The sequence below is a fragment of the Anser anser genome (assembly GCF_964211835.1).
Source record: "Anser anser genome assembly, chromosome: 4".
Lineage (NCBI taxonomy): Eukaryota > Metazoa > Chordata > Aves > Anseriformes > Anatidae > Anser > Anser anser.
This window is the reverse complement of record NC_139724.1, coordinates 6,988,105-7,011,644: the sequence shown is the minus strand read 5'-3', so window position 1 is coordinate 7,011,644 and position 23,540 is coordinate 6,988,105. Positions and strand designations below refer to the sequence as shown.

Here is a 23,540-nt window from a genome sequence, read left to right as displayed (position 1 = left end):
GTCTCTAGGCTTGTTCTTTCCACTCGCTTTTGGATTTTTTTCTCCCTATCTGAAAAACTGTAGCTTTAAGATAGCTTTATTATCCATTTAGAATAACATCCAAAATTTCATCTTACAAAAAAAAAATATTCAAATAAATGTATTGACATTTCCTTTTTTCTGAGGCTCTAAGTTGCTTGTCCATTTGTTAACTGTTTTCCTTTGCCAATGTTTTGATTGTTTTCTAATGCTAAGGTCTTCCTTAGGGCAAAATAAAGATTCAGTGAAACAATAAATTTGACAACAGTGATGATTACTATCCAAAGTTGATGACAATTTAAAGATGTTTTGAAAGAGATACCCATTAAAGAATTACTCTCTTTCTTAGGTAAGCCACAGAATGAAAGTCCTGGAGCCTCTTTTTCTTACATATATGAAGCCGTTCTTGCAGATGGTGAGTTTGAACTCCCCTTGCATTTTCTGAAGAGTAGTGGCTCTATTCAAGTAAATGAAATTTGTTTCCTTGCATCTTGTCAGACATGAAAGGCAATAAACTGATCTTACCATAGCATACAGCTGTGTAGAGGAACATGCCTTGTTCTCAGACATCCACCCACGCATCTATACCATGTGTTTTTGTGAGGAATGTAAAAAGAAGAAGAGATTCAACAGGGCCATTTCCTTTTTCCTTGAATTTCAGAGTAGAGAAAAAAGGAAGACCCTGAAAAGATTTCTTTTTTTCTGTTCCCAAAATATGGAGTTTTGCTTGTGGAGAAAAGAGAGCAGTCCTACTCACATCATACTTGCAGCATCAGTCACTGTCAGCCAGTGGCTGGGAGAAGCCCTGCATCCAGACTTCAGCTCCTGTTGGCATCTGCCATTCTGGTGTATTTGCATTTGTAAAAGCCCATAAAAAGTCTTACTGGGGAAAACAGGAGGGTAAAATCTCCACTTACTCTTAGTAAAGAGCTGTGTAATGTATTTCCTGTCCCCACGTCTTACTTAAACAGACTTATTTCTGGGTTGACACCTTTGTGAAGTGATCGGTTTAACACCACCAGTGTGCTGCCTGAAAAAGGCTTTGTGAGGCCGAGAGTTACTGTGGAATTCCCCGTGTAGGAGCTCAGTGCTGCTGGACTCTGGGGTTCCTGTCCCAGTAGGTCTGTCTCCCTGGCAAGGTGTCAGGGCTGAAGGATGCTGCCAGCTCACTGGTTCTTCTTTACTGGCATGAATTATATTTATATATGTCGGTGACCTATGGAGTTTAGGATTTTAGCTTCTTAAGGTAATTTCAAAACATTCACGTTAACTTACATGCTTTTAAATGCTTACCGTGCTTTAGTTCACAATGCGTAACAGTCTTGGGGCACATGTACTGGATACTTCCGAGATAAAACTAAAATGACAAGTGCACTCAATAAGCTCGCTCAGCACACTTCAGACACTAGCAGGAGTGCATCTTACAGGTCCAGACTAGAACTAGCTGGAAATAAGCCTCTTTGAAATGTGTGTAGTATGGAAGTGAGTATTTAGCACCAAGCATTTCTTCCTACTAAACCTTCTCCTATTAGTCCCACCTCCCCTCCAACAAGGATCGTCTTGGCATTGCAGGTGTAGTGGTATGATCTCAAGCAGCAAACCGCTGTAAAGTGACACTGTTTATCCCTACAGCCCTATTGTGAAGGTTTCTAAGGATGTCTCTTTTGGTCCTGTGCTGAATGGACCATGGCTTAGTGCACTGAAGAAGTTTGCTGGTATAAAGATGGCTTTTTGTCATTACTGGCTCATCACCAAGTTGCTCAATAAGCTGGCATCACTGTTCCTTACGTTCACGTTTGTGATACCCAAAAAGGACAGTAAAAGAGGGAATGGTTAGGGAAAACAGAATTCTAAGAAAAGAAAAGACTGAGGAGATGTTCCTCCAAGCTCTAAGTCCTCCTTTAAACCCTGACCCTTTTTTTCATGTGAATCCTTTTCTACTTTTATACGGAGACTTGAAGAGCAGCTTCGAGTCCAAGTTTCCCATCAGCTGAGTGGTTGACGTTGTAATGAATTGAGGATTTTCCAGCTAAGGAAGACTTGCATCAAAAGCAAAAAATTTTGCTTGAAATCTTTGCTGGAACAGTCTGGACCGCAGTTTTCAGTCAGCTTTTGGCAGCTACCTTGATAGCACTGATTGTATTGAAGCACTTAAGAAGGAAAGATCTGAAAACTTGTCATCTTCCATGGCAAACTTGCCTTCCTTCTCACCGCTTGGGAGGTTCGTGTACCATGCCATTAAAATAGGCATTACATTATTCTTCCCTTCCCACTGCAGCTGCCTTCCTGCTCATGGCTAAGAAGTTCTGCAGGATCCCAAGTGGATGCCATGTAATCTCAACTGTAGTATCTGCTGGTTAATGATGTCTGGGTATCGCTAAGAGGACCAGATCGATCCTCTGCTGATGTGATAAGTGAAAAGAGCTGACTAGAAAAAAGGGATTCCCAGTAATAGTCTCATGTATGTGTGGTTAAGACTGACTCCTGAATGACTACAAGGAAATGCCTGGTCGAGATTTCTTCTTGGTGGTGCAATGGGGAGCAGTTACCTGCTGCTGCTGCAAAACTTCAGAGGGAGAAGTACCCCCAGAAGAGAAGTGATTGCAGTTTCCACAATTCAGCATGTCAGTCTTTTCAAAGCCAAGGAACTAAGATGGCAGCTGCAAATGAAGCAGTGTGTTAGTGCCCTGCAGAAAGTACGTGAACCTTCAGGTGGCTGGGCAGGATTTGACTTTGGATGAGTTGTGAAAAATGCTTCTCTCTGATAAGAAGAGTGAATATATGCAGTCCCGAATTGTATGGATGACACAAAACAAAAGCGGCTGTTTGTGGTGGTTTCGCTCTGCTGGGCAGCTAAACTCCCCCACAACCGTTTTCTTTCTACCCCTTCCACAAAGGAAGAGGGGTGAAAATACAGTGAGAAAGGGCTCAAGGGCTGAGAGAGGACAGGAAGATTGTTCACCCCATGGGCTGCCGGGGAACAGCCTGCTCCACCAGGGGCCTTTCCACAGGCCGCAGAGGAACTGCTGCGACGTGCCTGGAGCACCTCCTGCCCTCCTGCTGCACTCACCTTGGGGGCTGCAGGGCTGTTTTTCCTCTACGTTTTCCTCACTCCTCTCTCCCAGCTGCTGTTGTGCAATTTCTTCCTTTCTCCAATCTGCTCTCACAGAGGCCCAACCAACGTCGCCCACTGGCTCAGCTCTGGCCAGCAGCAGGGTCCCTTTTGGAGCTGGTTTTGATGGAACATGGGGCAGCTGCTGGGCTCTGCTCACCCAAGCCACCCCTGCAGCCCTCCACTACTAAAACGTTGCTGCCTAAATTCAGTACACAGGATCACTGGAGAAATTATAAATCAAGAAAGAATTTTTCCTACAACAACATTTTATGTAAGGTGCCGACTGGCATGCTGAAAGCTGAAATGTGTTTTTAGTGTACAGGCATTGCACAAAAGTAGGGACAAGCTGAGGGAAGATGGAATTTGGACTTGAACTGGAATGAAAGTTGAACAGATCAGAAATGTAACACCAAAATAAGAAATCTTAAGCAACAAGGGTGGAAAGAGCAGTGAGTGGATGATAAGACACACAAAAAAAGAAAACAAACAGTATATCTAATAAAGCAAAGATAGATGGGGAATGAGCAAGCACTAACAATCAATAAGAAGTGATTGACTAAAGTGAATTGTGCAAGGCCTTGGGGGAAAAGGTCAGAGAGTACACTGGAAGATGGAAAAACAATATGATCACTGCGATCCTTTGGGGAAATACGAGCTACAAGCAGATGTGAAAACAATTGATTTGCTAGTACCTGCCAGTGATGGAAAAGATCCAGTTGTGGAATGCTAATCACCATGTTACAAATTTATGAGGGCTCATTCCTGTAGGTGATAGCTGAACAAGTCAGTTCCTTAGCCACTCACAACTGTTATGTATTTACTTTATTTCTGGTTTCTGTATAAGAAAAGTAGTCTTATATTTATTACTAGAAAGCTGCATTTTGAGAGATTCCCTTGTGGTTCCTCAGGAAATTTTCTGCTCTCCAAAGACTCATTATTTATAACTTGTACTGAGGTTGGAGAAGTGAAGCAATCTTACTAGGATCAGGGTATGCAGTCTTGTAACCATATAGCTAAAAAATTTAAATGCCTTATTGTTGAGTTGCATTCATTAATTTACCTGCAAAGTACGACTAGCCTAAAATTTAAATACCCATTAGCTGATACTCACCTTCAGAAAGGCTGTTCCCTTCTGTGAAACAGCTTTGTCTTTCTTAACATTTGCCTTTAAGGTTTATATCCTGTACTATTTAACTGAATTAATTAGGGGTGGGCAGTCTGAGCACAGAAATACGATGTGAACATGTAATAGCTGTCTACCCATTAAGTTTACTAGCAGACATCTTTTGGTCCTGCCCAGAGCTTTTTTCAAACTAACATATGTGCATACTGTTAGCTATATCCTTAACCATACTGAACTCAAGAAAGGCCGGCACTTGGTAGCAAAGTAGATGGCATCCCTTCCAGACGTAAAGGGGCTATCAGAGCACTTCCGCTCTGCTGTTAGTTCTTATAATGCTGTCTGAAATCCTGTTTTAGTAGAATCTGTGTATTCTGGCACCTGGGTGTTGGGTCCAAGGATGGTACCTTAACAGGTAAAGGCCTCAGATTTACTTTCATATTCATAAACCTAACAAAAGGAAAATAATCAAGAGTTAGAAACCAAGCACACATGTCTAAAATACTGCTCTTTATGGTGTTCCTGAGAAATCAGTGTGCTGTTTAGTCTACCTTAAGGGTCAATAAATTTTAGCTATTTCAAACCAGAGGCGGGAATAAATTGCAAAGCAGCCTGTCTCCTGGTGAGTTGGTCTTGCTGACAAATCACTTTTTTTTTTTTCTTCTTTATTAACAAATGTGTCTGGTAGGAATCTTTCTGCTGACTGAAACTGTGGCAGCATGGCATGGGGAGACGCATGGTCTCTTAGACAGGCATATCCCATATAACTTAGAGCTGTACAGGTCAAGAAAAGCATCATAAATTTAATTCAGGGACTGGTAAGAGCCCTGTACAGGTATTGGAGCTCTGCTGTCATACTCAGAGCAAGTTATGCTATTTGATAAATGAGTTGCTGCCGTCCAGGCTAGCTTCCGTTACCTGATTGATTGAAGGGATGCTGTGATGTGGAGCACATTGTCTTGTGTCAGTGTTTGGATACTGTTCACGATACACATCCTGTACTTTGAGTAGGTCGAAGGCTGAGGATGCCGGCTACCAGTGTCTCTCCCCTCTACCTCTCCCAATGCAGTTGTTAAAGGACTATTCAGTTACGTCAAACTTCATGGCCTTTCTGCCTTGTCATTGAATTTTGATGACTGTAAAGGATATTCTTCGTCAGGAGAATAGCTTCTGACATGGTCAAAAGGGGAAAGTTTGGCTGCTCACTAGTAGTTCCTTGGGGATGGTGTTTGCAAAATCTTTAAGATTCAGCCTGAAATCTGAGCTTTTGGCCTGCCTGCCAGGTGTGCTTGCCTCAAGTATGAGTTAGTTTGAAAATGCTCTCCTCTATCTGTGTTCTTTTATATCTGTGTCATTCAAAATGTAGCCACGTGCCACTTCTGTGTCCAAATGCAGCACGCAGATTGGACCAGGCCAAAGTATCTGAGGCTTAGATTGTAGTTTAGGAATAATAGGGCCAGTAGGCAGCTGAAGGTAACCCCTTAAGAATAATAGCAAAGTTGCAGGGCCATCTTATGAGACAAACAGGTTTTGGAGGTCTACTCCCAACCCTGGAGGCCCCTGCTATCAGTCCTCTCGTCTCCAGAGGCAATGTGAGTCAGCAGCTGGAGAGTAACACATCTCTGTCATTCTTGTTGTAACTGTCTCAGATTTGGGGTCGTGTTTGGTGCTGTATCATCCTTTACTGAAGTAAAAAAAAGGTGTGTGCTGATACCATAGAGAAATGGAACAAAAAGCCCATGTTCTTACTGTGGTAGAACTCCAGTAACCCTGAAGTAGGTGGATGGGTTCTTTAATAACATTAAAGGATTATTAATTAATTTAATAACATTAGGCTTTAATATCTGAGAACTGCTGGTGCTCACGGAGGGCCAGGCTTCAGTTTGCGTATCCCAGGAGAAGACTCAGGAAGGAAGCACCTGCAATGTAGAAACTGGAAATAACAGGCTTGGGTTCCATCAGCAGTTCTGCTCCGCACCTGAATGACCTCAGGCAAGTAGTTACGATTTCCAAACTAATTGGCGTGACTAATAGCTTAGAAACTTCGGGAAAGTCTTTCTGTGTGTCTAAAGCTAAGCAGAGTGGTCATATTCTTAGTGCTACTGCTACAACTGAATATCATGGATTTGATTGCAGTAAAAAGAAACACAAAATGTGATATACAGGGAGAGAGAGACTTACTCCCCAAAAACCTCTAATCTAAATGTATACGTTGGAATCAAAACACAGATTAATGAGTTTATCAAATCTTTTTTTCCAGGCCACAGACAAGTTGGGAGCTAGTTAGTTGTTGTAGCTTTGGATTGCCTCTGAATATACAGTTAAAGTCATATGAAAGTACGTATTGGAACAAACACCTGCAATTTCATGCAAATTATTTCTTAAGTAAGAAGTATTGAGAAATTCATAGTAAATTGCTTTTTGCTGTTCTAGGTTTTTTTGAAGGCAAGATTTTTTTGTTTGTACCCCTCTTCCAATTTGTATACACATACGATGACTTTTATGTTGTTTAGATGCTTTTATGCTGGCTCCATTAGGCAACAACTATATCAGAGTGGTAAATTATGTACAAAACCATACCTGATTAATACAAAAAAGGTAGGTACGCACCTTTGCAATTAAATCAGTCTTTGCCTGCATGTACATAGTGAAGCAGAGAACAGTAGATGTGGGGGGATTACTATGCTGTGGGTGAGAAATAGGCGTGAATGAAAATTGCAGCACCATCCGTTGCTAATATAACATGAACATCAAGTCTGAATTCTCAGAAGAGAAAATGCTGTTCCTCGTAGCTTTTAAGGAGGCTGTCAGTTTGATGCTTATTTGCAAGAAAAATTGTTCACTATAAATAAAGTAACAACCATTTTGGAGACATGGGCAAAATAGGCCAACTCACAGAAAGCTACTGTTTTTGACAGAAGAACTCAACCATGGAAGCAGAAACTGGGACTGAGAGTGATTTTGAGAAAAACAAAGATAACCGCCAAAGTATTTTACAAAAGATATATGATTCAGCGTAGAGAGAAATGTTATTTAACACTTGTTCAATAATGAATGCATTTACCTTGGTCTGGAATTTATACATGACAGAAAACAAATGGAAGAAATTAAGTCAGATGTTTGTATGTTTGAGCATGTTTAATCATTTTCTGTGATTTTAGAAACCTTTCAGTTCCCAAGGCCTCCCTCACCATCAGTAAAAGACGACTTTTCAACAGAGTAGAAAAGGAGATTTGCTTTGAAATTATATCTTAGCAAAGATTTATAGTAAAGATGAATAAATCCCAAGTTCATGCTGAGTAAGATAGATTCACTGAATGGCAAGGCCAGCATGGTGGATGTTTGCTGCTGCCGTGTTTCTTACAGCCTTTCTCAGGTCTTCTCTAGAGCGATCCTTGCAGTTAGAAGCTGGCTTTGATTGCCACTCTGCTGCAACTCTCTGCAGAGGTCATACAGCATTTAGAAACAGCCACACTTCAAGAGGATTAACTTTCATGATCATCTATGATAAACGTATGGTGAACTGCAGGGAGAATGTGATGTGCCTAAGTCCTTTTCCTGATTTTTCTACATTTAGGAGGTTGCCTTTTTGTGTGTGTGTGTTTGGCTCTACTTTCAGTCCTCATCTCTGATGAGTGCTCATATGTGTTTGGCTTCAAGCTTTTGAACTGAAAGGAAGCCAGTTTTACATGAGCCTCTCTTTAGTTATACCTCACAGAACGAAGTAGGATGACCACTGCCCATACCTCACATCATGCAAGGGAGCGATCCCACTGTGATCATGCCTCAACAATTTGCTGAATCTGACCGAAATGCTCTTCCGTCGTCGTCTTCACTTAATCTTTTGACACTGCAACATCCTGTCTTTTCTTTTGCGTGGCAAGTTGGCCACATGTGCTTAATCACCTTTCCATTCCTTGTCATGTCTGAGCTGATTTGCCCCTTATTTTCCCTCCTCTTGTTTGTTGTGTGATTTAGGATACATGAGGATACATGAGGACCTTTTTCAAGGCAGTTTCTTTTCTTCAGCTGGCATTGCTTTAGCAAGACCTAAAGGAGGACTGAAAATCATAAAGGTAGCAGGTTTTTTGCTTTCGTAAAGCCAACTAAATTTTGGCTGTGAAACTCAATCCATGAGTAACCTTAGAAAACACATAAATCTTTTATAAGTTTGTTTTCTGCTATTTTTATTACCCCAAATCTGTCGCACACATTGTTGACTCAAAACATGTAGCAAGTAATCAAAGACAGACAATTTATAACCCACATGTAGACTGCAATAGGAAAAGCTAAAGAGGATATTTACAATTCTTTTTTTGGAGGAGGTCGGATGTGATGTGGAAGTTGTTCAGAAGCCTCGGCTAGGCATTAGTTGTTGAATGCACAAGAGACTAAAAGGGCTTCATGAAAATTGCAGTTCATGCAGAGGAATGCAATTTCAAAGTTATTTCATGAATTCAGATAAAAACATGGAATTGAAAGCAATAATGCTATCCAAAATTTTTTGTGTAAAATATACCAAACTGATGTTTTGAAGTTATGCGACTTAAGAGAAAAGATTGAGGTAAAACTGAAAACATCAGCACCCCGCCCAATTAAATGAATATCTGTCGCAGTAATTTGAGGTAAAATATTTGATTATTTAAATACGATCTTCAAATTAAGATCAGTCTTTTCTGTGTTGTGATCAGTGATAGATATTCGTCAAAAGCAAGCCAACAAAAACAGCCTGAAGGAGATGGAGCATTGCTCTCTATAATAAATTATAATTCCCAGCAGGAGTACCCCGAATAGTCAATGGAAGACTATTGTAGGTTTTGGTTTCTTTTTAGCTTCTAGCTCATAGTGCTGTCTAAGCATCATTAGTTATTGTTAATAACTTTTTGTATTTTGACCCTACAAGAAAGGATCCGTTTTTAGTCATCCATTATTTTAATCATTACTGCTACATTTTAAGAACCTCACAGATAGGTCACTAATGTAAAAAGTTAAAAGAACACATTCACCAAGCTACACGTACCCTTTAATGTATCTACTCTCTTATATATTTCAGGATTATAATGATGTTCCTTTTATGTTTCTTTTAAGATGATCTTCACCTCCAGTTCTAAATTCTTGTTAAATGATTATTTTTTTTTTCTTAAAGCCTTAACAATTGATGAGGTTCCCTAGCCATCACTTTCTGGTTAAATGCAAGACCCTGAAGAGGATTAACGTTGAAGATGTCCAAAATTTGAATGTAGCAAATAACACCTTCTGCCCACAGTAAACACAAAAGATGTCTATACATATGCTCCATCTGTTGTAACAGAGTATTATTACTGTGATATTAAACCCTTATGAACCGTATTGCTTTAGCTACTGCCACCAGTCCATAGTTTGCTTAATTCCTGGTGTATTGCTTGTTCAGCATCTGTAACTAACACTTCACTTGGTTGTTCCTTGTTCCACGCCATTTTAGGATAGGTAGTATGCAACTGCTGGTAGGAGTCTGAGTGCTGGAAATGGTGGTTCTAGAGTTTGCTCACTAAATGTAGGGTAGTGATGATATAAATCACTCTTATTCTTAGACTGCTGTAGATCACTTTCATTGATATATATATATATATAGTATAGACCTGACATTTACTGGAAGAGGTCTTGCTTGATCATTTTTAGCTAATAAATTGCTAACCACTTTTCACAGTCAACAGGGGAATCCCTCATTCTATTAAATATCAGTCTGTGATGTAAGAGCCACATTTCTTAATAATTTGTGTAAACTGTAGAGCAATGCAGTCCTAATTTTGGCTGGGCTGGAGTCCTGATAATGTATGTCACTACGCATAATAAAAATATGAAGAGCAGTTAATGTAGGAGGAAAACATTATCCTAATTTGAATCAAATTGATAGCACTAGTATTGACCTCACTAGATGAATTATTGCAGACATTAAAACGAGGAAGCAACGGCCATCACCTTTGATAAGTAGAGTGCAGGCTGTAGAAATACAGTTATCATGAACTTCACATAGATTAGAATGTGTCCACACAATCCTTGAAGAATGATAAATGACAGGAAGCTGGCACCTATGAATCCAGTGCCTACCAGATCTATTATTCTGTCCTTTCATTCTGTCTGGCTGATAATGAAACGTTTCTTGTCTTTGCAAGGCTCCTTTGCATAAAGTGGCAGAAGATTTTTCAGAAGAAGCATGCACCTCATATGAGCTGCCTTCTGAAGCAAATCCTGTGTGCTTTAGCATAAGATTTATGAGTGACTTAAAATCTGAACATAGAATATTCCTGAAGTACATGCTGTGGGTATACAGCATCCTAGGCACACAAAGCTAAAACTGTTCTCCCCTGCAAGGGTTCAGGCCCTTCCTTTCCTGAAAGGCAGTGCTGAATAAAGTCTAGTCTTTACCATGATAATCAGAGAAATTAACTTACTTTTTCAGCTGGATTAGTTAAACTGCATGGATTCTCTTTCAGTATAGTCTTTACTCAGTTTAGTTTATTTGACTTTCAAAATAAACCAAAGCAAAGGGAATGAGAACTACTTCAATTCAGGAAAGTACGTCTACACATAGGCTCAGTGTAATTTTACCAATCTGCACTGAATTCATCACTTACATTGCGAATTAGTTTGCATTAAAGGCATGATGATATAAACAGGAGTAGGCTGGGGAAATTTTAATAGCTGGTGATGAGCACTGTACCCCGCCCACCATAGATGTTCACAGAACCTTTAGCTTCCTCAACAAAGCGTGGACAGATGATAGGTGTTTTTTTTGTTTGTTTTTGTTTTTCTGAGACCTCTTTAGAAATCAAAACACATCTCCAAACGCATTCTCCATCAGGTACTGCATACCAAAGTTTCTGTACTACATTCGCCAGCATAACTTCGCTTAGCGGTTGCATTTATTATAGAAGAAATTTATTAAAATCCATGCCTTCAGAAGCAAAGCAAGGTTGGTAAGGAGAGGGAACGTTCTGTATCAGAGAGACTGATATATCTGGGGAAATAAAGGCAAGCAAGAACTGGGAAAACTAATTGTAAATTACCAGTACTGATGCTGAATGGAAAGAGTTCTGTGCTGCTCAGGAGTGCTGTGTGGTTTGTGTACCTCAGTGATTTGAGCACTTCTGGAAAGAAGTAAAAATGCCTTTGGTATTTGTTTGAGCAGAGGCAAATTGCTACTGTTCTGTATGCTGCCCATCACAAATTTATATTCATTCTACATCTATTTAAAAGGCGAAGATGTGCCCGAGAAGTTATTTGTGTCCCAGAATGTAATTGGCTGTGGATGTTCCATAATTTAGAGTAATACAAGATACTGTTGATATCTCTCAGGATATTGTCTCACCAGCCAGTCAGGATTTTTAACTCTGAGCTGCTTGGGATGTTGTCATTAATCTAACTAGGTGTCTGCAATATGCCGGGTAATCTTGCATGATGAAGAGCTGCTGCAGTCCTTTGAGATGGGTGGCAAGAGTGTTTTGTACAGGGTAATAGAGTGTCTGGAGCCGAGCAGTAATGATACAGCTGAGAAGCAGCAGGTGTGAGGAATAGCCTTGCTAAAACACAGGCTTAGTCAGAGCTCTGCAGATACAGTTGTCAATTCTTTTATATTTCCTCATTAAAACTCTGTGATTTGGTGAAGGATTCACTGTGGCTCTTGGGCCTTTCCTGGTACGGTGGAAACGGAAAAGAAATTGGTCACAAGCTGCCTGTATGATTGGTGTAGCACATCCAAACCCAGACTGTCCTACAAAAAATATGTAAGCCTTTGGGGCCATCTTTTTGTTCATGAAGGAGGGCAAAGGCTACGGAGCCTCAGTGTCAAGGAAATGTGTGTCTACTGTTGTGGTTTTATGGTCCCATGCATCCCTGTCCTCACCAATCCTTCCTGCAGACAGGCGGGCTGAGGTTCTAAGAGCGTAGCATGTCCTTCTTTAAATACAAGCAAAGCAGCAGTGGTAAAAATCACAGTTTCTCCCAGTGAATGCTAACAGCAAGAGAGTTTCTTTTACTGAGACAGCAAAATGGGCTCTTCTCTGCAACCTCGTTGGTCGCGGTGACTTTGGTCTAAAGGCCGTGTCTGCTTTGACTCTAGTGAGATGAAGCATATGAGTAGAACCTGTTCATGTAAATAAAGGTTGCAGGACCAGAAGCAGAGGCAAGCTCTTTATCAGAGGGGAAAACCTCACCTTATTTAAATTAAAGGGAATTTTGCCAAGCTTTCATGCAGTGCCCTTAATGTGACTCCAAATGCTATGCAAGTTCTCTAGTATGTTTTAAACCAAATCATTGCCATGTTTTATTGATCTGGAGTGATTAACAGTGTCCTCACTTCACCTTATTTATTTCAGATGACCAGACCAACTATGATTTTAACTTACCAGATACCAGGGGAGCTCCAGAAAAAACAGATCTCCGTTTTGAACCAGAAGTACTGTCTGAAACATTAGAAGTTAATGAGCAGTCGGTATTGGTGCTTCCAGAAAGAATATCATGTGAGGTAAGGTTTTTGGATGCTAAAATCTTCGGGATAACAGTCAGTGTTCTTCATTTCCTGCTGCAGTCTCATTCATACTGTATCAGTTTTGAAAACAAATCTCAGATAAGGGGCCAAAATGAGAGTGTATGAAGACTGCAATCGGATTTATTTTGTCTTTGTGTCACATCCATACTGCAGCCAGAAGATTTGCAAGTAAAATAGTTTTGAGACAGCCTCCGAGGGATTGTGTTTCTATGAGAATTATTTGTCAGCTTGGGTAGAGATGTTACTGTCACAAGGACCTTGTAGTTTAGAGGGAGCATATAGTCAGCGACTTCTGGAGATACAGAGAGTCTCTTGTGAAGAATCCACAATGGGCACATACATATGTACCCGTACCGCAGGAGTTACACAATGAGCAATCGTATGAGCATGTGCCTTGCCTAATTTTAAATTGAAATCAGAAATATTTTTGTATACATATCTGCATGCACGTCCAGTGGACACAAATGTTCATGTGTGTTTGGTTTTGATCAGGGTTGCTGTGAGAAAATATGTGAAAATGTAAACAGAGGAAATACATTATCCAGTGCTGCATTCCTTCATGTAATTGGGTGGCTGTGGTCAGATATGGAGGTTGCAGTTGAAATGTCACATATTTTGCTTGCTGTATTTCAGCGAGCTGGCCCATATGTTAGCCCTTGGGGGCAGATTACCAGCTGAATATCAAGTAATAAGAGAGATGTTTTATTTTGATATGTACCATTTATGCCATATCCTATACATACGATAACAACACTTTAGTGCAAGTCACTTCAGTTCAGGAGGGCTGTTGTCTCAGGTTACTTGCTGCTTCTGTCTTACTTTACTGTCAGCTCATTGTAAGAGTTTAAACGAGTCTTAAGTATTGTAGGTTCTTCTTACATGCTTGAACGTTGTTTTTCTAGACTGTACAGTAGAATAGCTGTAGAAGAAGTAGCACTACACCTACATATGCATTTAAAATACTGCTTTAGAACATTGGTAGGTAAGCTGAATTTTAAATGCTACATTAATTTTGTCATTTATTGTTTGTAAAATACTGAAGGATAACACTGAGATGGCATCATGTTTTGGTGTTGTGCTGTTTTTTGTATGAACGTATTGGTAAAGGAACTTTCCTTCCAACTTATGTTTTAATTTGCATTTTATGCTTTCAGTATAATTTTATGAAAGACTGACTAATGGGAACATATTTTAATTTTATAGAACCCTGGTGAAATATTCATTTTGTTGAAAGATGAAATAGATGATGAAACTTTTGAAATTGAATTCATAGCAGATAATCAACGAATTAGGACACAGCCAGCCTCTTGGAGTAAGAAGGTCAAGTATATGAAAGCCTTAGGTAAGAAAAAAAATCATTACCTTTAAGTAAGGAGAAAATTTTGAACTCCCTTCACTTTTTCTGATAAGTAGTTTCACTTCCCACTGCTTTGTAGGTGTTTCCTGTACATGGGTTTTGCATGCAGAACATTTATTAATAATGCAGAGAAGCAAGGCCGTGTGATTTATGGGAAACTAGGCTCTATTAGATTATTTTTGTGTGGTTAAATGGCATGTGGCAGTCTTAAAATGTCATTGATTAGTCACAGATTAACATTCTTCAAAAACACTGCCATAAAATGGAAAGCTAATATTCTTTTCTTATTACCCTATTACTAAAATGTTTCATTTTATATCTAATGCAGTAACTTTGGTTATACTCCTCTCTATAATTCTTACTGACATAGGAAATATTTTTTCTCTGTTCTTTTTTTCATGTTCATGCCATTTCTCTGTGTCACTCAGATCTGCTGGTTTATAATGATTTTTTTCAACTGTTCCATACATAATTGTACTTGCCATATTTTCCTATTTTGCCTGGAACATGACAAACAAAGGAAAAAAACACAACATTTTATCTTAGGAGATCTACAGTGCCAATTTAAAGGTCACACTTGTCCCCATGCACGTAATGAGAGTTACAAGTTAAAACAGTTACGACCTAGGCATTCAGAGTGTAGCTTGCCACTCTGTTGCATGCTGTATATTCCCAAAGGAACTTACATAATATTTTATTTTATGACCATTGCAATGCAACATTAGGTAGGAAGAAAAATATATATTTAGGCTACAGTATGAAGAAAAATATATATGTAGGCTACAGTTTTCTTCGAGCTACAGGCTTCTTGGCACTATTTTTGGGTAACTCTGTGGCCTGATTTTTAATGCTGACCACTGTCCATGTGCCCTGTTCTTTACTGCTGTGATGGTGCAGAGAGTCTGTTTTTAGAGACATGAATGGGAAATACATCGCCAACAGGAAATTTTCATCAGTAACTGGATTTCAGAAGAGGAAAGCTTAAATCCTTGTTCTCAGGTCTTAAAGGATTCTTACAGAATGATTCTATAAGATCATTGTTAATCACAGGGAGGTTCCAATAATGGATGCAGAAATAAATTGGGAAAAGTAAATGAAATATGATGAAAAATGTGGTAGAGAGCTGCAGTTTAATTTTATTTCTGAAATGTTTTTGTTTTTAAAACATTTCTCTATAATCTTTGTTACAAAAACTGGATAAGTTGAAGTTTGGGAATAGCTTTTAATAATAAGGATCTAGCTGATCTAACATTATAAGAAAAATGGGGAAAAAAAAGTTTGGGCAGCTTTCCATTTCAGTTAATGTTCTGTTCATGTAGTTTCTTTGGCCCTATTACTCTTCTCCATTTGCAGGGTTGCGCATTTTTATCATTCTGTAGTGGGCAGAGTTAGAATTGTAAGAAAACTGTGCTAGTGCTGGTATGGTACAGCAGGATGCCTGGCACAATGAATACTAATGAATTATAAAATGAGCTCATAGAGAGGGCTCTTGCTGCATACACAGAGCAAGTCATACTTAAGTAACAGACTGTACAAATGCTTCTTTCCTTTGCTTTTACTAGGTAAACAACTGGAATGGAAGTAATTATACTGCAATTTCTGCAGTCTAGTTCAAGTCCAATTTTGAGAACCTTGCCTGCAATTAAGAAAATGTTTCAAAAGATGAATAGCAATTTGCAATAAATGAACTTTTCCTTAATTTGTAGACATAAGGGAGCTGATTATAGGTCATCAGTCCATCAAAGGAAAGTTGGAAATTGGAAGTATACAGTTTTCATCTCCTTTCTAACATGAAGCAATACAGTAGCTTTGTTTCATACAGATTTGCAGATATGTATTTTCTTTTGTCAGCTTTTTAATGTTAGATTGAAAGACCTGCATACAGAACTGCCTACACAAAATCATCTGTGAAATGCAAATCCAATCAATTCATCACATCTTATGCATTTTCTGTGGTATTTTCCTCTGCTCTTTTACTCATTCCCTGAGATGTCTGGTCTGGGATTGCAAAATATTTTCAGCTACTGTTCTGATTTGTGTTTTATAAGATTTTCCTGCTGGCCCTGTATATATAAATGTCTACTGTGGGGGAGTCATTAAGACCACAGCACAGATCGAGTATTATACTGCACTAGAAGAGATTGAGCGCGTGTTTCAGAAAGTGGCTGACCCAATAGCTTTTGCTTGTCAGGTAAGTTGACTTCTGCATTAAGTTAATGAAAAAAATAGAATGTAAGTGCTAATATGAGCTAAGAAAACATACACCGTGCTGTAAAGACTTTATTTTGATTGCGTAGTAATGAATAATGGCTCAATAATAGGCTTAGGATTAAAGAGGCCCGTCTTTGAGATACCTAGTTGTGAGCAAGTCAGACAAGTGAAAACAGATTTTCTCTCCTTTTTTTGTTTTCATTTAGAGTGATATAAAAATCCTTGGTGCTGTATATGCCCAATGAACAACATCCTACATTACAGAGGATGAAAATAATAACAAATAGTAGCGATGTCTCTCTCCCTTGAAAGCCTTCCTTTGAGTATGTTCTAAAGCCAATAGAAACAAGTAATCTTAAGTCACATTGTATTTGGAAGATTATTATTCATTCACCAGTAAATGGGATTTTTTTTGGCATAGCTGGTACAGAAAAAGGCAGGTTGCTATTCATGCAGAGTCCATTTACAGCTGCTGAATTATCATTCATGTGGTTTGCTGGTTGCCATGCGGATTCTTTGCATATATTTAGAAGAATTCAGATTTTGAGCTGGATTTCAAATCAGCACAGCAGACTGCAGTACTCTGCAACATCCTTTGCCGATGGCACATACAAAATAGTAAGAAAAGAAAACATTTATTAAGAAAGAACAGAACCTCAAGTATCATTTGTTGAATGGTGGGTAGCCAGAGCAGACTTGTCATGATGTCTATATTGTAATTGCAAAGCCAGAACAAAAATAATAGTCTCTGTTTCCAGCGCAGACAGTCTCATTTTCCTGTGACAAATCTACCTTATCTACCACCTAAGGCATTATAAACATAAAAAAAAGGATTAATAAAAAATGATGTATTGTGTTATTTGTATTCAGTTCAGGATGGGGGTAGATTGTTTCCAAATACATTTCACTTTTGTTCTAAGCAAACAAGCCGTTGCACAAGAAAAAATAGTGTAACTTTAAATACAAGTGAATTCTTAAAATCTCTGTAATATCCATCATTAGAAGGACTTGGACGTAAGTTTCTAACAGGTTTTATTTAAAATGTTATGCATAGGAAATGTATTATGATTAAAAAATATAACTAATGTCGTAACCTAGATACCTACGACACACCTGCTATTTATAATGGAGATCTCTTTGTGTTATTCAGGAGTCTGACCCTTCATTTAACCAGCATGCTTAATATTTAGTAAGACACATGCGATTCAAATTATATACAAATGCAAAAATATTTCTGTGCAGAGCAGTAGCACCAGGAAATACAGCTGTAGTGTTATGACTATCAGCTGTGTTTAACAGTTTGCTTGCCTTTACTCATCTGGGTAATAAGCAAGCTTTTAAATGAGTAGGTACTCTATGCCGTGAACTTAATGTTATTGTGTTGGCAACTGGAAAATCAGTCGTGAGAAAATTTTCATAGTCAAGCAAGCTTTACAATCCACACAATATGATGACTGCTGTGTAAGAAAGTATACTGATGGTAACCCTTTTGTAAGCGTGCATGGGTTGGAAGATTTGTCATTGCATTTAATGATACCCACTGGGCCAGGGAGTGAGGTATGTTAACTGGCTAGGTAGCTGAGCCATTTCCACAAACTTTTAAAATACTTTAAGCTTTCATGTGAACCTGATTTAATGGCAGTAAGATATATTATAAAAATACAATTTACAGAACATGATTTAACTTAATCTTAAATTTGTTCACATGAAGAAAAACAGAACAGCCTTGGTACTAATTAGAATTCCCATCAAGTAGCAGGAGTAGTAGTAACTTTTATTTAACCAGGATAATTAAAACCTTTGAGACTATCAGCTTATTTGCAAAAGTATCCTGGGGCAACAGTGGTTTATCTATGCAAAGTAACAATCAAACACAATGGAAAACAAAATTAAAGTAAAATAGAAAAGCTTACAGCAATTATTGATCAAAGCAATATCATTCTGTGGTTCAAAGAAAAGTTCAAGATTTTCACAAATGCTTGCAATCCTTATTAAAATTCTCTGATGAAAGGAAATTGCTACAGTAATGCATACCAAAGATACAATGCTTTGGTAAAATGTTTTCATTATATTTTATATCATGTTGATGGCCTTTGTGGCAACTTGGAGATGATATCAACACGAAGACTATTGTCCCCTTCTCTGCTTTGTCCCCCAGCAAACCCAAACAGATACACCAAACCCAACAAATAAATAGGCTTACAGCTATCCATTCCTTTCACTGATGGTCAGGTCAATTCATAGGCATTAATGGGAGGCCAGCAAAGCATGGGACTCCTGCACCTATAAATTCCTCTTTTTATTTTTAGAGAGGAATTAAAGATTAACACTAGCTATAGTTTAGAGTAAATGTATTCTAAGATTTTCACAAATCATGGTTTTGGATGAAATTCTTTGCTGCATCTCTGAGATCATTTTCTGTTCTGTATTTGTCTGCATTTCTAAAAGCATTTAGCAACATTAGCAAGACATTTTAAGAAACCAAGCAAATATTTACAGAGTAAGAAAATAAATAGAGTAAAAACTAATTGAGTTTCTTTCCCAAATTTTTGAAGGAATACAATCTGAAAATTTATATTAAGTAGGAAGAGTTGCGATTATAACAACTGTATTATAATTCTGAACAAACTTGCTGTCAGAACATACAGGGCTGAACATGGGGTGAAGGCCATTCATTTTTTGTTCTCTCGCTTTCATACAGTTCTGCATTAAAGAAACTCTTGTAAGTAGTAACCTGACTGATTTTAAAGTTTTTATAATGCACAAGTAAACTTTTCATATATATATATATATTTTTTTTTTCACTTCTCATCAACTTTTCATTTCAACATTCCCCTGGATTTACATGTTGTATTGATTTTTCTCTCAGACTTTCTACCAAATGCAACTATTGATTCAATTTTTTAGTGTTGGGGTTTCTTGGTACACATTTCTTAGGATTTCAGAAAAGTGGAAAGTAGGGTCATATCCTTATTACTGAAATCGATAGGTTCCTGTTAGTTTGAGTGACTTAGAGTATCCAGAGAGAGTCAAAAAGTTTTTGTGACAAACTTGGGTTGAATAATGTGATTCTGAGGATTTTTGAGATTTTTTTATATCATAGTCATCAAACAGGATTTCAGTTACAGAGTATATTGAAAAAAAAAAAAGAAGAATGAAAATAAACTGCAGCCTTTTCTGTGAAAACTTGTGAGAAATAGCTATATGCATTATGGGGAGGTATTATGTATGCGCCTTCACCTGATCCCCTAAGATACTTCCTTTGAAACGGTTTTTAATATTTCAATCTTCTAAGCCACATTAGCAACTCTTATTTTAAAATGTTTCCTTCTTTTCCCCTAAATATGAAATCTCTCCATATTCCACCAGTGGCTAAAGTTGTAAGAAATGCCCGCGTGATTTTTTTTTTCAACCTTAGCCCATACTGTGTGGCAGAAGTAATCTAGCTATGGAAGTGCATATCAAGTAGTATCTGATACATAAAAACTACTGAAGTAGTTCATCTTTATGTAAACGTAACCTTGTTAGTACTGCTAAAGCCAGTGAGAAGTATGTTAATTTAGTGTCTGTGTGCTGCTTCAGTGGCACACATTTTCAGGGCTTTGTTAGCAGTTACGAAAGAATGTAGGTCATCTCATTCACGAAAGTAGCAAAATATGTGCTTGGGCTTTTCCTTTTTATGAGTGTTATTGTTGTGATGCCCAGGTGCGATGGATAGCCAGCACTTGGGGCTTCTCTGTTGCTCATGTCTGTGTCCTGCTGCTCTGAAAAGGAGGCAGGGAGGGGAGATGGTGCCTATACCTGGGGAGGAGGTGGGGAACAAGGGCTTGCTTCTGGGGATGAGCTCTGGGGTAGTTTGCAATACTTGCAGAAGGACTAAGATTGAAGGGCAGAGCAGAGTGGATGGAGAAGTATTGCCTGGAAACTTACTGGCTTAATTCTGAATGGTTTCTGGAAAGAAGAACTTGCCTACAGGGACATGGGCAGGAAGTCATGCTTTTACTTCTTTTCTGTCAGGTTTTAAATCTTTTTTTCTCAGATAAAACGTGGGCTCTCACAAACTTCTCACTGGTTCAGCGTTTCCTTGCAGCGTGCTTAACTTTAAATACTGTCCTATTCCTGTTGGCTTTTCAGCATGAATTTGAGGTGTGTGGTGGTGGTGGGGTTTCTCAGCAAGTTCCCACAGGCCTATAGAGAGCTGTATAGGATGTATCAGAATACATAAATGCACTGTGCTTCGTCTGAGAGCATTCTGCAACAGAAAGGGGCAGTAAAGTAAGTGTCTCTAAAGTGAATTCCTTCCTGGAGGAGATCACCTTTGTGTTGGTATGGAGCTCTTTCCTGCTAGCTGGAGAGTGCAGACTATTCCTGTTGCTGGTTCTGTGTCAGTCTTATTTCGGCTAATACCTTCGCATAACTAGTGGAACAGGCTTTCCTGTGTATGAGCTGAAAGGCATCAATGTAGGTATATTTTTAATAGTTAAACTATATTTTCTTAGCATGTCTTTGTTGTAGAGTAGTAGAGAAAAGCTAGTCATTAAGGTTTCATTTACAGGATCGCTTGTTAAATCATGTGTTTGAGCCTTCAGGTTTCAGATCCATGTAGAAAGAGGGAAAAAAAATGAGACAGAAAACTTGAAGCAAATCTCACTGTGAAAACTGTATCAGAAGCACATTGTGCCTGCCTTCAAATTCCTAGGAATGGATGGGCTGGTCTTCGGAAGGCAGACCTGTTAAAGCATGACAAATCTAACTCTAATTCAATTTGCTCCCTTTGGGAGGTCAGACACTGAGACAGAAATTGGCCTGTATTGTAAAAACTGACCTTTTGTTTTACCTCTTGTAAAAACTGACCAGCTTGATGTGGTTAAGCATGCAACTGTTTGCGACCTTGAAAATTTTGCTGCAAGTTCACGAAATTGTGTGCCCTTCTCATTTCAAGAACTTGCTCTGTCTCAGACTGAGAAATATTGCTTTATTTCACATCACTTTGGTTGTTTAAGTGCAAAGTAAGAGCTATACATTCCCAAGGTACTTCTCCCCCAGATTTCTGCCTAAATGAAAAGGGGAAGGAAAGGTTCCTGCCTCTGCTCTTGTTTTTTCCAGAGAACCTTGGAAGGCCAGGTTACCTTGAGCGCTTGCTGAAAGGAGCCTGTGGAGTATTTATTTGGCTTTTGTAATACAAGACAGTCTGAATTGGTCTCTGTGAAACTGTTCCTCAGGTATTTCTCGACAGATAGTAAGAGACAGGTGTTGCTATGTTTGTTTGTTTGTTTTTGTTCATTTTTATTTTGAACAGTGAGGGCTAGATAGGAAGCAAAGTGTGTATGGGATGTCCTTGCCACTTTAGAGGAAATTTAAAATATTAGTTCAGATCTAGTTCATTTAGCAGCCAGCCTATGTATTTACTCTCTGTATAGGGGAATTTCTGCTATACGGTTGTTTCAGTGAATACCAGTGGGTTTGAGCCTCTTTCATCGTGGCACAGCTTCTGCATATGCACTCATTTGAGCTTGTTCCTAAGTCATTACTTATCACAGAATGGTTTGGGCTGGAAGATCATCTGTCACAAACCTCAGTGCCATGGGCAGGGACACCTCCCACTAGATTGGGTTCCCCAAAGCCCCATCCAACCTGGCTTTAAACGCTTCCAGGATTATTTTTGTGTCAAGTGTAAACCAACTCCTGAGTGTTCTGCTGCTGCTGCTGAGTTTCTTCTGGTGCCCAGAGCAACACAGACTATCTTTATAGTGCTTAGTGTAAAACGTCCTTACCCATTCAAATCCCTGTAGTCATACCTCTCGTCACACCAAGGAAAAAAGTACTTAATTATGGCTGCCCTGAGAGTCGTTAGGAATGAATCTTGGCCTTTTGTCCAGGCAGAATTAGGCAGTCAAAAAATGATCTCATAGAAGTCAGTGAGGATTTCCCTTGTCTAAAGACTAAGTACGAGGTAGGAAGCTCATCGAACTGGTTGCTTGCTATCAGTTTCTTAATCTGGCAGCAGTGTCAGGCCAATGGTTGATGGAATTGATGCCATTTCCTACCTAGCAAATCGCACGATCTTAATGTAAAGCTTTCCAGTAACAGTGCTACTGTATTCTTTAAACTCATCCTGAATTACTGCTGTAATGAGACCTTGGATTTTTTTGGTACCTGGCATCTGTTAGAACAGCTCCTGATTATTAGACAGCATTGTCATATCTAAATCAAGAATATATAAATACAAATCTTCCTGTCCTTACCTGTCCTTCAGAAATTTTTAGTCACAGCTGAACTTTGTAAATTATAATATCTGTTTCTTTTCAATTGTATCGTGTTACTCCGGTCCTTGTATATCATAATACCTCTTCTGTAACTTTCAGAAACTATGCTGGTCTTACTGAGTTTGTAATAATGCTGCCTGAATAATTTGATTCACTAGCAACCTGAGGATAAAGTTAAAAATACATATGCAACACATGTGCTGACTTTATTTATTTGTCTTTTGAACAGGCTTTTAGATTTTCTTCTGTGGAGAAGCTGGACAGTGTTCTGACTCTGTTATTGGAAAGCAAAATAATTACGTCTGAATTCAACATATCCCAGAGTGAAGAGCAGCACTATCAACAAGCTAGTGAGTCCCTTCTTCTATGCATTCATTTTGTTGCTGCTGCTTTGGTCATTACTTATAAATGTTAATATGACAATCTTTAAATATTTAAGACCACTGCTGAAATGCAGGAATCAATGATAAGGACAGCATAACCAAGAAACAAAAAACTGGAGAAAAAAAATCTGTAAAACATTACTTCTTGAGTCAGTACTATGTATTTAGAGTTGTCTACCTGAATGTTTTTAATCAGCTTTGGATTAAATACAAATTAACAACTTCTCAGCTCAGCAGATTTATACTCATGGAGAAAACACAGTAAGAGACATACATGCCTGTACATTATCTGTGTGTATTTGCATATATTTTTACTAATCGATCTTGTTGCAAGACTCTCAAACTTTGTGCTCTCCAAGTTTGAAATAACAAAACAAAGCATCTACATTCATTTTAGTAACTCTGCTTAATGATTTTCATTACTTTATTCGTGTGTGTGTATATATATATATACCTAACAGTATAATTATAGTGAGTTAAAATAGGATTTGGCTATGAAGTAGGGGCACTGTGTGCGCAATCCAGTAGCGTACCACCATAAGC

The 23,540-nt window shown here is 38.6% G+C and overlaps 1 protein-coding gene across 6 annotated transcripts in view; it reads left to right on the top strand.

Moving 5' to 3' along the window:
* Positions 1–23,540, top strand: part of BANK1 (B cell scaffold protein with ankyrin repeats 1) — a 144,651-nt gene that overhangs the window by 29,532 nt on the left and 91,579 nt on the right. For 4 of the 6 annotated variants that reach the window (XM_083835520.1, XM_083835524.1, XM_083835522.1 and 1 more), the window contains exons 4-8: positions 368–433; positions 12,608–12,756; positions 13,984–14,122; positions 16,186–16,328; positions 22,844–22,964. In XM_083835520.1, coding sequence (XP_083691646.1) covers positions 368–433; positions 12,608–12,756; positions 13,984–14,122; positions 16,186–16,328; positions 22,844–22,964 — 618 coding nt within the window. The remainder of the gene's footprint in view (positions 1–367; positions 434–12,607; positions 12,757–13,983; positions 14,123–16,185; positions 16,329–22,843; positions 22,965–23,540) is intronic. The other 2 variants (XM_083835525.1, XM_083835523.1) reach the window with 1 other exon arrangement.